The sequence below is a fragment of the Pezoporus flaviventris genome, unplaced genomic scaffold (genome assembly GCF_033815535.1).
Source record: "Pezoporus flaviventris isolate CSIRO_AGI_PZ_B2104156 unplaced genomic scaffold, CSIRO_AGI_Pfla_v1 ptg000007l, whole genome shotgun sequence".
NCBI lineage: Eukaryota > Metazoa > Chordata > Aves > Psittaciformes > Psittacidae > Pezoporus > Pezoporus flaviventris.
Genome location: NW_026892555.1, coordinates 85,953,803 through 85,964,357, shown reverse-complemented (window position 1 = coordinate 85,964,357; position 10,555 = coordinate 85,953,803). Strand labels below are relative to the sequence as shown.

The following is a 10,555-nucleotide window of genomic DNA, read 5'->3' as shown; positions in this document are numbered from 1 at the left end:
AGCTGCCAGTGCCGGAGACCTCCCTCTGAGGAGGCCCATCTAATGATGGAGGGGATGTACTCAGCCCTCCAGACCAAACAGCAATACTGCCTGGTGTGAAATGGCAGGGAACAGATAGGATTCCTTTTTGTCTTTACTTAGAGTAAGAAAAACAGAGAAATCCCTTTGATTTTAGAGAACTACATACTTTACACAAATGGGAGCTACATTCTATACAGGAAGGCAACATGTGCACATACTGCTATATGAGATTTGTATTTGTTTTTCTTCTTTTCTGTACCTGTTATAGCTTTAATATTGCTTTGTAAATACATGGAAAAGCCTAAGGCTGTCCACAAGGCTTTACCAGCTATGTGCTGTGCAACTGTACATCCTTTTGCATTACTCATGATCTCACTTTGTAACTCAAAGACACAAGTGTAGAGTCCTCCTTTAAAAGAACAGGATTAACCATAACAAGGTTGAGTATGGGCAGCATATTCCCTGGCAAATAAGAAAAAGTGGCAGCTGGTACAAAACTGGTTTATTTAAAACTGTAATGTACTGTTTTGTAAGAAGCAACAGTACAACCTGCAATTAAATACCACTTGTGTTATCAACCGCTTGTAGGCAGCATATCATTCTATATGAGCAAGGATAATTCCTCACAAAGAGTTTTTCACTTATTTTTCTCTTATTCAAAGAGTTTCTCTGCATTGAAGAGAATCCCTCAGGAATCAGTGAAAATGAATGCTATATTGTCAGTTAAGCTGTCAGCTGTAGTACTCAAGATACTTAAAATACATTGGAATTAGGAGATTAGCATTCAGATATTGAGACAAAGTACCAAAAAGAATGGAGATAAGAAAATGTCTCTGTAGTCTTGGACCAGAACATTACTTGAAATACCACTCAGGAGAGCAGATTATGGGCTCTTCCTTCCAAAGAGTCCTCAGACGCTGGGCCCAGGCAATCAGCATCTCCTTCCTCTTCTCTTCAGAGACATACTCCGGAGCGAAGCAGATGTGAGGTGCAAGGACTTTGACACCACAGAAGTGCATAATTCCATGCTAGACTCAAAGCAAAGAAGGAAATGATTCAGTTCTTTAATAACTAAGTATTATATAAGTAACTAAGTAAATAGTTAGTCTTTCACTTGTAATTCAAGCATGTGGAAGATTCAAAATGGAAACTCTGACCCAATATAAGACACATTTTCTAAACCTGTGTATTTATCAGGAGAAGGGGAATAAACTGCAGGAGTTTATTACCTATCCCAGCAGTCATTACTAAAAGCTAGGCATTAAGCAGAATGACATACAATACACTGAAAAATAAGATCAACTTCATTTATTCTGCTCTATAGAACTTATTTTTAAGTGCTATTAAACCCACAGAACTATTCTCTTCAGCTGCGATATGCTGTTAAATTTGCAAGGATCAGAGACAGCCTAAAGTTTGTTGTACTGCTTGAATCCCCACAGATTGTTCCTGAACTGCAGTGTATCTCTTGTCTATTTCTAAGCATTGGTTTTTAATGTTTTGCCTCTGGCTTAGCCAGTGATACTTAATGAACGTTAGTGCCTTTCAAATCAGCTGGCCTTGCCATTTTTCCTCTGTGTATTTCTGAATTTACAGTTAATTTTCAAGTTGTCATATTGGCTTGCAAGCTCTGCAGCTAGACAGCCTCAAAAGGGCAAGCAGCTGGAAATGACAATGGGTAGGAGACCAAAGAATTCAACCACATCTGTGGTACTGTATCAAGAAGTTGCTAGCACAATATGCCTTACCACATAAATCTCTCACAGCATGCTTGCTACTTCTGGTGAAAGTAGGAACACGAACAGGTATGCTGACTTTTGCATGTTGATTATTAATGCCAGGAAAATGCGTGACTCCCCTCCTGCTCTGTATCCTACGTGAATCAGGAAGCTATATTGAAAATAAATCCTGCGCGCTAGGCCGAAGGGAAATCCTGTAACACCAGAGAAACTTTCATGGCGAGCAGTACAGGCTTTCCCCAGATTCCAGTCTGGAGGAAGGGGAAAAAAACAACCTTAAAACTCTGTGGACTTTTAACGTAATCTCAGGACTTTAGGGCCTGATTTAGAACCTGCAGATGCTTGGAACTGACAACCTAATTATTTCTTATTATATTTCACATAAAATAAACAATAATACAACATTAAAATAATTGTAATAATAAAAATTAAGGCAAAGAACAACCAAATATTCATATATTATACCTGCATGGGCCACAGGAGATAACGAATATCACCATTGATACTTCCTTTTGCATACATCTCTTTGCTTCCTCCAGTGGTGAAAGAAAACAGGGCTAATTTGTTCTAGAGTTAAGAAAGTAGAGCTTGTGTTAGGCTGAATAGTTCAGGAGATATTCAGGAGAACCTAGGCAGCATAAATTTCTAGAGGAGGTGGTGTCTTTTCTTTCCCAAACTTTATGTGTAATGGCAGCTCTGAGGCAAAGATTAGAATCATAGAATAGTTAGGGCTGGAAAGGACCTTAAGATCACCTAGTTCCAACCCCCCTGCCATGGGCAGGGACACCTCACACTAAACCATGCCACCCAAGGCTCTGTCCAACCTGGCCTTGAACACTGCCAGGGATGGAGCATTCACAAGTTCCTTGGCAACCTATTCCAGTGCCTCACCACCTTAACAGTAAAGAACTTCTTCCTTATATCCAATCTAAACTTTCCCTGTTTAAGTTTTAACCTGTTACCCCTTGTCCTGTCACTACAGTCCCTAGTGAGTAGTCCCTCCCCAGCATCCTTATACCCCCCCTTCAGATACTGGAAGGCTGCTATGAGGTCTCCATGCAGCCTTCTCTTCTCCAGGCTGAACAGCCCCAACTTTCTCAGTCTTCATACTGGATGTGCTCCAGTCCCCTGATCATCCTCGTGGCCCTCCTCTGGGCTTGTTCCAACAGTTCCATGTCCTTTTGATGTTGAGGACACCAGAACTGCACACAGTACTCCAAGTGAGGTCTCAGGAGAGCAGAGTAGAGGGGCAGGATCACCTCCTTCGACCTGCTGGTCACACTCCTTTTGATGCAGCCCAGGATACGGCTGGCTTTCTGGGCTGCGAGTGCATACAATTATACAGTGGACTGTGTGTCAGGGCTTTGGGCAGAGACAGGTTAAAGAAAAAAGCAATTAATATCTGACACCTGTATATGAAGCAGGGCTAATCCTTGTTCTCCCCTATGCAATGTTTGGAAAACTGTGGCTGGAAATCACTCTATTACCAAGAATTTATTCATTCGTGTCCTTCCTGAATGCAGAAATTGAATGCTACAGTCCTCCTTCAAACCTTGGGCTTGCTTGTCACTTGCCGAGGAATAACTGGAGAATAAATTATTCCTCAGGTGTTCTAAACCCTTGTGTTTCTTCTGCTTCTCTAACTATGGTATTAGCCATGGGCTTACGCTCGGTTTCTCTCCTCTCAATTTTAGCTTTCTTAATTGAAATAACACTTTTCCAGTGCAGTATCTGAGCTGCCTTGAGCCCGCACTCAGCTTGCAGCTATCATCTCAGTGAGGCGGCCATTTCTGAAATTTAAACAACCTGAAATGCTTGGAATTTTTAAGATGATCAGGAATTGTAGGGATTGATATGCAGTGAACATAAATGTGAAATTAATATTGGTTGTTTCTGGATGCTGTAGTTGTTATCACAGAAGACCCATCAGACAGTGGGACAAAATTTTCCAGAAATATTCCCAGTGTCACGGGGAGTTAAAAAATTAATGAATTGTCATCCACAGGTACTGATCTTGCCTAATTTATGAGCTTCAGAGAAGAAAAGGTTAAAAGGAGACAGCTGGAACAGAGGCTTATGCACTGGGTATTTCAGGTTTCTTATTAAGTTTTATAGTTTTATTTCAACCTTTGACATCAAATCCAAGAACAGCATCTTATCACCTGTTCTAATATGTCACTTATTACAGACTGGTGCATTCTTACAGCGGTGGGAAGCATGACACAATATAGTTTTAGGAAATGGATCAATTTAAACTGTCTGCAAGCTGTAGGCCAACCCAGTGCCCTCTGATAAACCTACAAAATTATAAAGAGTATTTTGTAGGCCAACTAAAAGTCCCTAGATGAATTAAATCTTTAGGGACCACTGCATTCTCCATAATGTCCCCCCTTTCAGACAGTTTTAACAAGCCAGAAAGTTACTCAACCAAAGCATTATTTCAGGACAACATAAAGTGAGAGCTTTCTACAAACATAATGGAAAAGTAAGACCAATGCTCTCAAGGCCATTGTGCAAATCTTGATCTTAATAGAACAATCTCAAAAACATACCTTGAGCAAACCGGAATCATAACAGTTTGGAAAGTCGTGAGCAAATCCTTGGACCAAGACTCTGTCCATCCAGCCCTTCATGATTGCTGGCATGCTGAACCAGTACAAGGGAAACTATGCAAAAAGTAATTACCTTGTTAGCACAGAGTCTGAGCCATCCTTAGGCCTGATCTACAGGCTGAATCCTATTCTCTTAATCTGTTCAGGTCTCATACATGCCTTCTTGCAGCTGTCAACAAACAGAGGCAGTAACTATGCTTGGCAAAAATAACTGAAGTGCTTTCTCTCTGTAGTAGTCTCAGGTACATACCTGAACATCTATAGCACGTTAGCATCATGGTAGATGTTGAGGACTTACACACAAATTAAAGTTGGAACGTGATGAAGCAGGAAGGTGCCATTTAATTTAAACTTAAGACTGTACAGAATTGTGTCTCCTATTGCTGAAACACAAAAGGAACGGTGTTGGTGAGTTACTAGATTTGCTGTTGTTTTGACCTGGATAATTGTGTTACCAAATTACTGCATTTGCTGTTGTAATGACCCAGATAATTGTACTACTATCTGTATTTGTTACTGTGCCATTCTTGATAAAGTGTTTATTCCTAAAACTTCTGGTCTGGTGTCTGTTACCGTATTCCAAACCTATAACTCAGTGTGGCTGCCTTAAACCCTTACACAGATTTCTGAGTGTAGATCTGTGTTTGCTTTGTGTGAGCTCCAAAACAATGGGATAGTATCAGACTGCCTGATAATATGGTATGATTCTCATATTGATAATTATAGTTATTATTAGGCATTAGGAAAAAATTATTCTTGTGAGGATGATGAGGCACAGGAATATGTGGCCCAGAGAAGCTGACTGCCCCATACCTGAAAGTCTGGTTTGGATGCAGCTTTGAACAACCTTGTCTATTGAAAGGTGTCCCTGCGTGTGGCAGGGGGCTTGGAACTAGAATGAACTTTGGGGTCCCTTCCAACCCAAACCAGTCTGTGATTCTATGATTTTGCGCTCAGTAGTTTCTGGTCTGAGCTGCTCTATGCAACAGTTTTGGAGTGCAGGTAGTGTGAGGACCAGTCTTCACAAAACCTATGCAATCAGACTACCTTTGAGTATTAATTTTTAAATGAAGCACTGCTGTGAATTTTACTCATGTATTTTTAGGTTCTAATTTCAGGTGCCTTCCTACTCCTCAAAAATGTCAGTGTGGAGCCATCATTTGTGTGAAACATTCATACTGTGCTAGCATGAATAATACTTACACATGATCTGGGGGTTTTTTTGTATTTTCCAAAATCCACATGCTATCAGAAAAACCTGATACCTTAAAATTGCTATGCTGGATACAGACTGTTTTGTATTGATGATAGAGTTACTACTTCTTTTTAGTCTGGCTAGATTTAGTGTCCCTAAAAAATCCTATATTTTTTCACTTACTATTGCTTTTCTTTTGTTCAACCCTGTACATTACAGCTCAAGTCTTCTCATACAATTTAAAATAATGACCTGAAAAATCATTAGGTCTGCTTCCTGCACCTTCTTTTGCTCTTCAATGAGATCGCTGGACAAACCTCCTCTCTTGTAAGCCTCCAATGTTTCCATGCCATAATTGAACTCTTCCGAGTTGTGCAAACAGCCTGTGGGTAGAAGTGATGAGTCATTCCTGGCTCTGTTTCTAGCATCACAGCCAGATAAGAATTAAATATACATTGCAATCTCCAGGTTTTTGTTAAGAATTAAATACACATTGCAATCTCCAGGTTTTTGTTAAGAATTAAATATACATTGCAATCTCCAGGTTTTTGTTTTTGGGGGTTTTTATTTGGTGTGGGTTTTTTTGGGGGGTTTTTTTTTTTTTTTGGGTGGATATTCAGCATCAGCACAGCTGATGGTGATTTGGTTTTAAAGTGGAATGCAGTATCTGAGAGTACTAAAACTTTTGCCTTTCTGTAGCAACATATGAAGTGCAATACGAGGACCTAAGCTCGGCTCAAGATTCTGGTGATGCATGTGGATGATTTAAGAGAATTTTGCTGATTGCTCTGCCCCTGCATTAGAGATTACTGAAACCACCATGCAGTCACAAGCACTGTGTAGCTGCTTTTCAGCCTTTGTGGCTGGGAAACTCACCCAGGGCTGAGGAACCAGTACTGGCCAGCTCTGCTGACTCCACTACACTCAGCTCAGTCAGGTATGTCGGAATCATTTATGTACATCCATTCTGTAAATCAACTAGTACATTATTAACCTCTAGCAAAGAAAGGCCTCATGAACTAGCAGAGTAGCATCATCAGCTACACTCTAACAAGTCATATAATGGTATCTGATGGTGTTTCTCACCCATGAGAAATGGACTTCAGCAATGGATTGTGGACACATGTTAATGCATTTTTCCTTCTCAGAAATGTCATTATGAGACAAGGTTTATATTCAGGAGTGGAATTCTAGAAATGCTTATGTCTGGTCATTAACAATTTTCTTCTTGCTTTTGCCAGTGCTTGCACTGAACCTGGGCCATTTCTTTTTGATTCTTGCTTTAAAGAAAATTTCAGCTGTTGCAGATTATGTCATGGCATAATGGCTTTCCTTACCTGGAAAAATACTAAGAGTAAGTGCTAGTAAGAGCAAAGGGAAAATACCACATAAGTCTAACAAGAGCATAACTGTCTTTCTCAAATCCTAACTGTGTCATCTAGTAATTTCTAGTAATCATATACTACCAAGGAAGTCCAGAGGTGCCAAGACAACTCACAAGCACAAGCCTGAGCTAATTTGCAGGAAGTATTTGGAACATTATTTGTTAAGAGAAGGTCATTCTTAGAACCTCTCTGCAGCTCATTGCAAATAGCGTAAAAACAGTATTTTTTCCTCATTCACTTTAGTCTGAAGGCAAAACACTTTCACAGATTTGTACTATACAGATATTTAATTTTTCTGATTGAGAGACCATTTCTACTGATTGGGTTTATTTTAATGAAGATGATACATGTTGGATTCTCGCACTGATGTTTCTTAGTCAATGCTAATAGAAAATTAAAAGCTGGGTCTTGATAGTTGAGGGATATTTGTAGAAAATAATAGCAACTCTTTTGGGGAGTGTACCTAACAGTATGGTTCTGGACTGTTAATACAGCAGCATAGACAAGGTAAAAGTTTGTCTTGTCATTATTGCTAAAAGAAGTGTATTTTGGCTAGTCTCACCAACAATGTCGTTTCTCGTTGCTCTTGGTTCAAACTGCATTGCATATAAGTCAGACACCGTGACACTGCAGCCCTGCTTGCTCAGCTCTTCCACAGCAACCCTCTTCAAAGATCCATTGAAAGACTTGGGTTCTTGGTGTGCATAGACTATCAGGACTTTTCTCCCTGGAGACAGAAAGAAAACCGTAAGTTATCTTTGAGTGTAGGAGGCAGTTATGAAACAGTTTGTGGAGCCAGGGCCTGGTCCTTCATTTTTCTGTACTGTGTTTCCTAAGCAGCATAAAACTAGCGAAAACAGAGTGACAGTGGCAACATTTGACTCCTGCTTGGCAACAATGAGTGACTCATGAGCAACTAATCAGTGAATGCCCCCAACCCAGCAATTCTGTGCTCCACTGGGCTTTCACTACGTAGAACTCAGTGGACAGTGGGTGAGTTTCTATAGCAGGTCACGCTGTCCTACATCAGCAGAACCCAGTCCCTCCTACTTAGTCAGTGTTTGTATTTATCCTATTCTACTACCTTCCAGGAACACTTGCTCAACAACAGAAAAAACCCCAAACAACCAAGCTGTCGCTGGTTTAGCTCCTAGGCTGGGTCAGACAAGCTACAGTGCAAGTGTGAGGGGTGGACTGGGATCAAATCAGTGCAAGCTTAGATTCCCTGAAAATATTGTGGAAACAACTTTTACAAGCTCGGAGCATCTTCCTACTGCAGTGTGGGATCCTCTCATCTTCTAATTCAGTGCTGTGCAAGTGACAACATCAGGGTAGAAGTTTAAGATGCCGCTATCCCACTTCAGCATCATCACAGCGACTCACTAGAAAGCAATGTGATCTTTCCTTAGATGTGTGAGTGAGCTGTCTAGGGTACCTCAAACTGCTGAGAAAGTGGATTTAAGGTAAGCTGACTGGCAAGACGTGTATGTTGGGATGGAGCCTCTTCAACTGATATGACAAGGTGTATCAGTGCTTACTTGGTCAACATTTTAATTGTATGTAGGCCATTTGATTTTACTAACTCTCTAACAAAAGATAAACATTCATCACTGAACACAGGAGAAAGGTGAAACACTTTTATGGGGTAGTAGTTGTTTATACATAATCACTTCAGAGAGGGGAATCATAGAATCACAGAATACCACGTTGGAAGGGATGTTGAGGATCATCTGGTCCAACCTTTCTAGGCAAAAGCACTGTCTAAACAAGATGTCCCAGCACCATCTCTAGCTGACTCTTAGAAGTGTTCGGTGTTGGGGAATCCAGCACTTTCCTGGGGAGATTATTCCAATGGCTGATTATTCTTATTGTGAAAATTTTTTCTCTTGTGTCCAACTGGAATTTCCCTGGGAATAACCTGTGCCCATTACCTCTCATTTTTTTCCATGGGACTGCTTGTAAAAAGGGAGTTTTCATCTTTGTAGCCACTCTTTAGCTACTGAAACATGGTGACAGAGTCTCCCCTGAGTTTTCTTTCCCCAAGGCTGTACAAACCCAGTTCTCTCAGCCTCTCCTCACATGGAAGGCTTCCCAATCCTGTCCACATCTTTTTTGCATAACAAAACCAAAACTGGAAACAGTATTCCAGGTTGGAAGTCAGACAGTATTCCAGATGGCCTGACAAGCACTGAATGGGATGATGACTTCCTTATCTCTGCTGGTGATGCCCTTGTTGATGGAACCCAGCATCCTGATGGCTTTCTTTGCCACAGCAGCACACGGTTCACTCACATACATTGAGCTTGTTGTTCACCAGGGCCCCCAGGTCCCTTTCTACAGACCTGCTCCCCAGTCAGGTGGATCCCAGCTTGTGCTGCACTTCCAGGAACTACTGAAAATGACTGGGTCTGCTGCAAAACACACAGCTCTTTGTTCCTGACTGCCAACAGGGAAACTCGGGGATCTCTTAAGTTCAATTTCTCCAGGGGATGCAGAAGCTGTATGGCCCAGAGTGCCACAGGGGTGACAGGCAAGTTTAAGGTGTCGGAGATAACAGAACTTGAGCTGAATGCTTGAAGAAAAAATACATCATTTTAAACCCAAGTTATTAAGGGTTATAAGGGGTGATTATTTCTCCAGTGTGCACAGCATCCATGAAAAAAAAGCTTTGCCCAAACACTACCAACATTTGTGATCAAATGCTATCATATATTTGCAATGTGTATCAGCAAACCCCTGCTCCATACCTTACTCTAACATCAAGAGCAGTTACCTCCTTGCTCTTTCCACTAACTCTTAGCAACCAGGTAGCTCAGTGGCTGGAGATGACACCAGCTTGCAGATGCAGTAAGGTGAATTCTGCAAGCTGCTGGTTTGCTTCCATTGCAGTGGAGTGGAGGGCACGCAGACACGGCGTTCGGGGAGACTGGAGTTTTCAAAGGCATCACTCTCTGAATTCATTTCAGGCGTTTGAAAAAGGAATACCTCAGTATCCCAACTAAACGGCGCAGATAAGGACATGCCAGCGTGCTCAGGCCTGAGGTGAACAGCATTTTTATTAGTATTTGTTCTTACCTGCCATTTTCTGGAAGCTCTTCAAACTTCTCCCCTGAGAATCCGATGCGGCCTGTGTGAAGTGAAACGACGGGTTTGCTTATGTGAGACGCGCCAGGAAAAGGTAGAGAGAAAATCGCTGTTTCGGTAGGAAATGCACCACTCTGCGTGAATGCGAGCGGGCTGCCGGGGGGAAACATCGCGTGAGTGCCTGCGTGCGCCTCCGTGTGCGTGTGACCGGCCGGAGGATGCGGCCGCCCCAGCCCCGAGCTGTTCATCGGGCACGGCTTCGCCATGCCGCGGCACCCGGGGCGGGCTCGGGGTGCAACGGGCACAGCCGGGCGCTGCTCCGGTTTGTCTTGCGTCCCTCTCGAAACCGGATTCAATACGGCCCCGACCGCTCTGCCGCGGCGCTCCCTGCTGCGCTGCTTGTACCTGCTGCCGGCGAACCCCTGCGGCGGGGCTGGGAGCGGCCCCGCTGCCGCACCACCGCCGGGCGGGGGTCTGTGGCACGGCCTCTGCTCCTTGCGCGGCTCTGTTAGTGACACC

At 42.4% G+C, this 10,555-nt stretch overlaps 1 protein-coding gene across 2 annotated transcripts; it reads right to left on the bottom strand.

The window, feature by feature from the left end:
- Positions 1-508: 508 nt before the first annotated feature.
- On the bottom strand, positions 509-10,181 carry NQO2 (N-ribosyldihydronicotinamide:quinone dehydrogenase 2). Of its 2 annotated transcripts, XM_061449345.1 has the most exons (6): positions 10,028-10,181; positions 7,515-7,679; positions 5,820-5,950; positions 4,313-4,426; positions 2,226-2,327; positions 509-1,049 (listed from the first exon to the last, which is right to left on the bottom strand). In XM_061449345.1, the coding sequence occupies exons 1-6, from the start codon at positions 10,032-10,034 to the stop codon at positions 876-878; spliced, it is 693 nt and encodes a 230-aa protein (XP_061305329.1). In that variant the 5' UTR covers positions 10,035-10,181; the 3' UTR covers positions 509-875. The 2 variants fall into 2 exon arrangements, with proteins under 2 accessions (XP_061305329.1, XP_061305330.1); XM_061449346.1 differs by lacking the exon at positions 4,313-4,426.
- Between the last annotated feature and the right edge of the window lie 374 nt (positions 10,182-10,555).

Coding starts and splice junctions, on each gene's coding strand:
- NQO2 (XM_061449345.1), bottom strand. Junction 4,427..5,819: donor CAGACCTAATGATTTTTCAG/GTCATTATTTTA, acceptor CTTTTTGCATAG/TTTCCCTTGTACTGGTTCAG. Junction 2,328..4,312: donor ATGATTCCGGTTTGCTCAAG/GTATGTTTTTGA, acceptor TCTTAACTCTAG/AACAAATTAGCCCTGTTTTC.